The sequence below is a fragment of the Beta vulgaris genome, chromosome 6 (assembly GCF_026745355.1).
Source record: "Beta vulgaris subsp. vulgaris cultivar EL10 chromosome 6, EL10.2, whole genome shotgun sequence".
Taxonomy (NCBI): Eukaryota; Viridiplantae; Streptophyta; class Magnoliopsida; order Caryophyllales; family Amaranthaceae; genus Beta; species Beta vulgaris.
This window is the reverse complement of record NC_079207.1, coordinates 2957624-2962972: the sequence shown is the minus strand read 5'-3', so window position 1 is coordinate 2962972 and position 5349 is coordinate 2957624. Positions and strand designations below refer to the sequence as shown.

Below are 5349 nucleotides of genomic sequence, written 5' to 3'. Positions count from 1 at the left end.
TCTTTGTCCTGTGAAGAAGTACAATCTTCCCAAGGGCATCATATACTATGACTGTAAGGATGCTATTGAGCTCCTCGCAGTGAGGCACTCTGACTTATATTCCAACATGATTAAATTGTGCAGGTTGTGGATCAACAAGAGGCCAGATCTTTTGATTAAGCATTGTAGCATACAGTACAACCATGTAGTAGACAACATGGCTAAGGCCTACAGGGTCATGGATGATGATAGTGTTGTAACTAGGATTTCCCCACCCCCCTAGTTATTGTTTAGAACAACTACTTTCGGATTGTAATATGTTTAACTTTATTGATTAATGAATGAAATGTTGTGTTTACCAAAAAAAAAAATCGGGGAGGAGAAAGTAGATTGGGGCCCATATTGTGTGGCAGTAAAGAGTAGAGGAGGAAGATACTTTTTTTTAAGGTGAGATGAATATTTTATAAAAAAAAAAGGGAAAATTGGGGATTCTGCATTGTAAAAATCCTTGTCATAAAGGTGGAAATAGAGACTCCAATCAATTACGCCAACCTTAATTTTTGAAAAGAGGAAAACATATATATATATATATATATATATATCATCAAATGATTTATCCGTCTTTTTAGTTATATAATAAAACATATATATATTGAGATGAATTCAACAAGATTTCATATAACTATGTATTTAATTCCTTATGTATAAATAAATCTGATGACCAAAGTAAAAGTCAAATTAGTAATAAAAAAAGGACTGAGGAAATGAAATAAAATAAAAAAAAACAAACAAAGTAAATTTAAGAAATCAGATGTAAAAGCAAAACAAACCAAAGCAACGAGATGAACATAAGAAAATGAGTATAACAATTCCATTTATCTCCAATAAAAAATAGTAATAATTAAAACATTTGAAATTAATATCAAAGTCACTTCGTGTCCACATGGACCGAGTGCTGATGACTCTACAAATTACAATAGTATTTTGTTTTCTTTTCTTTCTCTCACCTCCTAAAAAGGAATTGAATTTCTAATCAATCAATTCCTTCAAAAACAAGCCGACCCTTCTAAATACAGCAATTTTCTACCCTGCCAATCAACCAACTAATAACAGCAGCGGCGGGAAAAATTAAAATTACACGGACACATGCTTAGTGTTCACACTAATTAATCCGATCCTTACGGTAAAAAAAAAAATAATAACAAAAGTAAAAAAAAAAAACTTTTTTTTTTTTTGTTTTTACTGAACAGATTCACACAGGTTAATTTTTGTGGGTGGTCAAATCATATGATAATAATTGACAGAAACTATCGTTCTTCTGGTTCTTTGTCACCATCAAACGATAGCCTAAAAACCCACTTACTGAGTGATCTGATTCTTCGTGAATTTCTTCTTGCATGATGACTATTTTTGTTGGTTTTGATATCAACATATTCCTTAATACGTTGCATGGCAATGTCTAATGTATCATCAGACATATTAGCAAAGCATACTCTAAACCACCCAGGTTCTACACAATGGCATGATGATCCAGGAGATATGTTTAGCTTAACATTGTAAACAATCTCTTTCCATAGCTCGATTTCGGATTCGAATGTCGGATTTTTGAGTAAATGTTTTAAGTCTACCCAACAGAATAAGCCACTATTACTGTCTAGGCTGTTAATACCGGCTTTTTTAAGACCTGATACTAACATTGAGTGTCGAGTTTTAAGACGATTTTGGTTTTGTATGATGTAGTAATCCATGAACTTCATGTCGGATAAGAGTCCGGCAAGAAGGTATTGGGTTTGGGCTGAGATTAGCCCGAAGCTAGACATTTTTGTAGCGGCTGAGACTACAAGTGGGTCATTGGAATAAATAGCTCCGACCCTAAACCCAGGAAGGCCCAAATCTTTTGACAAACTTGTGACAATGTGAACACTTTGAATAAGATCTTTGTTGTTGGCCCATTTCTTATCCTTGATTGCTTCCATGATGCTGATGAATCCAGGCCCATTGAACACAGTTCCAGCGTAGATTTCATCGCTGATGAGATGAATGTTTTTGTTTGATACAAAGCTAAGAAGAAGGGTAATTTCGTCTTTTGACAAGTATGTTCCTAAAGGGTTGGATGGGTTAGTTACCAAAACACCCTTCACTTTGAGCCCTTGCCTCTTAGCTGAGTTGTAAGCTTCTTCCAAAGCTGACTTTGTGATCTTAAACCCATTTGAGCTAGTACACTTGATTGGCACTATTTCTGCTCCAGTTCTCCATTTAAGATCTCTATCAAACCTGAAATCATATAACCAATATTATTAGTTAACCTTTGCAGTTCACATTTGACTTTTCAAAAAAGTCAAAAATGTTACATGTATTAAGAAACGGAGAAAGTATATATATTTATGCTTACCCTGGATAGTACGGGGTAGGTAAGAGAAGAGCCTCGCCGGGGTTAGCCAGGCAAAAAATAAGAGTCTCATTAGCCGAGGTTGCACCAGCTGTTAGAACGAGGTTGTTAGGGTCAAATGTGACTTTATTTCCTCGTAACATTGACATGTAATTTACGAAAGCCTGTAACAAGCAAAGGCAACAATACCATCAATAATTTGAACAAGTTGGAAATTAAAGTACTACTACTTATCTGTTTTTTTAGTTGCAACGATTAGACATTTTCCCTCACTACTTTATGTCAAATCGTTGCAACTAAAAAAACAGAGGTAGTATTAAAAAGAGAAGTTACCAAATATAGTAAAAGTAATAATAGTAGAAATAGTACTTACTTTTTTGAATTCAGGGAGGCCATGATAATCTTGAAAGAGAGCAAGGTTTCTAAAAACGGATTTACCCTTTCGGGTAAACGAACCGGGTTCGGGGTTATTAGCTAACCAAGATTCAAGAAGATCAAAACAAAGCTGATTTTCAGCTAAACCCATTTGGATCATACCATCCGGGTTATCGGATTCATGGTAAGGGTTTTTCTCGTATTCTTCCCAACCAAGGAAATAAGATGAATCTTGACCATGAGTATTAGTTTCAGCTAATGTTGACAACATTGTCATTTTGCTTAATTTGCTGTAAACGAGTTTTCTTTTTGTTGTTGTTGTTGTTGGTGTTGGTGTTGTTGTACGTAGTGTGGAAACGAAGGAAAGTGGTGATATTTTAACGCGGGGAAGAGCTGGAGAATAAAAATGTAGAGAGAGAGAGAGAGAGAGAAATGAGACGAGTAGTGGTGGGATGAGTTGTTGAAGTGATGGGGAAGAGTTTAATGGTTTGATGATGCAACTAAACTAGCTGACTATAAGGTATTTATAGGAAACTACGAGGTGCCATGTCAGCAATTTTCACTTGACTTATTGTACTTTTGACTTGGATAGATTAATTAAGAGAATGAGAGACAAATAGTCTTAATTTTATTTCTATTTTAATTAATTGTTACCTCTTCTCCAAACAACCCTCAAACAAATATCCCTTTTTTCAATTGTGTATTTCTATGTTTTTATGGATTGGATAAAAATAAAGTTGAAATGTACTTTTTTTTTCATAGTTACATATACACTTGTTTAGTAGGGATATTTTATCATTCTTGGGATTTTTTTAGTATGGGACATTTGACCTATTTTACTTATATTGTAGTTTGATGACTTGATCTACCTAATTAATATAATTTTCTTATTTTTACTCTATTTCTCTATATTTTTTTTCAACTTTTTCTTATTTTATGGCTTTCGTTGTATTGGAGATACATATATGATAAATATCTTTATGGTATATTAGAGACTTAGAGAATATTGTCCTATTAGAAATATTACAGCATAATAAAGATATGATGAATATATTTATGAAGTATTTGTTTTTTAAAAAAATATTATTATCTTATGAATTATTTCCATCAATTGTTTGGGAAATATTAGAGAATTATATTATAGGTTAACCTAATCAGGTTAACACAATTATTCTCCACACTTGTACATGGTATAAGAGCCTAGGTTTTCTAAAAAAATTTCCCTAATTATATATATATATATATATATATATATATATTTATATATATATATATATATATATATATATATATATATATATTGTATGCGTGGTTTATTATTAGACATACATGAATACAATAATCTCTTATAGATTCAGAAACATTAATTTCACATAATATCTCGACGTAGCGAGGAAATTTCTTTCAATTAAAAGAAAAAAGTAAGTCTGAAATCAAATGGTTTTATTTTCCCTCTCATAATTTCGAGACCTTTTCTCTACGTTTATTTCACTTTTGAAGTGAAAAAGAGTTTGTGTGCTATGATGAGAAAATAATGGAGGGAGTAATAAGTTTCACATGTCCATTATACAATTTTCACTTTTGATGTCTTTAACCTATAAATAGAAATTATAACTTTGATATTTGAAAATGCATAATGATTTAGTTGTATTGTTCTGGTTTTTATATTTGTAAAAAATTATAAACTTCAATATTGAACATGCATATTCTAACAATAGTGCTTTCATACTTTTATTTGTGAAAGAATTATAAACTTCAATTTTTGAAAATTAATATAATTCTAACAACAGTGCTTTGGCATTTTTATTTGTGAAAAAATTACAATCTTCAATTTTTGAAAATGATCACTGATTAGCAACTATGCCACGTGGCTTTAAGGATCATATTTTAGATAATTATATGGATACATAAACATTCTCATTGAAGAGGTAATTATCCATGTCTAATCTTCATTCTTCTTTATTGTATTCGCATAAAATGTAACCAATCAAAAAAGTTGTACATATCCTTGTAAGATAGAAGGAGATGAAGGATCTATAATCTATATAATTAATAAATAATATTTTTGTCTATCACTATTATATGTGACAACAGGGTTGGGTTACGAAAACATAGAAAAAAAATGTAACTAACTAATTAACTAAAAAAAATAAAAAGATAAAAGGCATAACAAAAAGAATCAGTGAAAATTTACAAAATTTAATTTTTATATGTTTATACATGCATCACATACATATCAGGCTGTAAACATAAAATGAACAATATCAACATTACTTAATTACCTTACGTAGTAGTAGATCTTTTGGGTGAAGTTACTTAATTACCTAATGGCAGATTTGAGTGAAGGAGTATATATATATGCGATTCAAAATTTATGTTCATATATACAAAATGTATTAAAAGGCGTTATTACTAGAGCTGATCATTTTGGCCCGGTCCACTTTTCGGCCGGGTTTTGGGCATAATTTTTTGGCCAGCGGCTGGGTCCAGTCCGACCCGAATTTTGGACGGGCTTTACAAGCCCAAAATAACTTTTTAGTCTATTTTTTTGGCCCGAAAAGCCCGCTCATTTTGGCCCATAATAGCGGGCTTTGGGCATAAAATTT

The 5349-nt window shown here is 31.7% G+C and overlaps 1 protein-coding gene across 1 annotated transcript; it reads right to left on the bottom strand.

Annotated features, from left to right (window-relative positions):
- Positions 1-828: 828 nt before the first annotated feature.
- LOC104894995 (1-aminocyclopropane-1-carboxylate synthase 3) lies at positions 829-3310 on the bottom strand. The gene is made up of 3 exons (XM_010681390.4): positions 2742-3310; positions 2372-2532; positions 829-2253 (listed from the first exon to the last, which is right to left on the bottom strand). Exons 1-3 carry the CDS (start codon positions 3018-3020, stop codon positions 1287-1289), a joined length of 1407 nt encoding a protein of 468 aa, XP_010679692.1. The 5' UTR covers positions 3021-3310; the 3' UTR covers positions 829-1286.
- Between the last annotated feature and the right edge of the window lie 2039 nt (positions 3311-5349).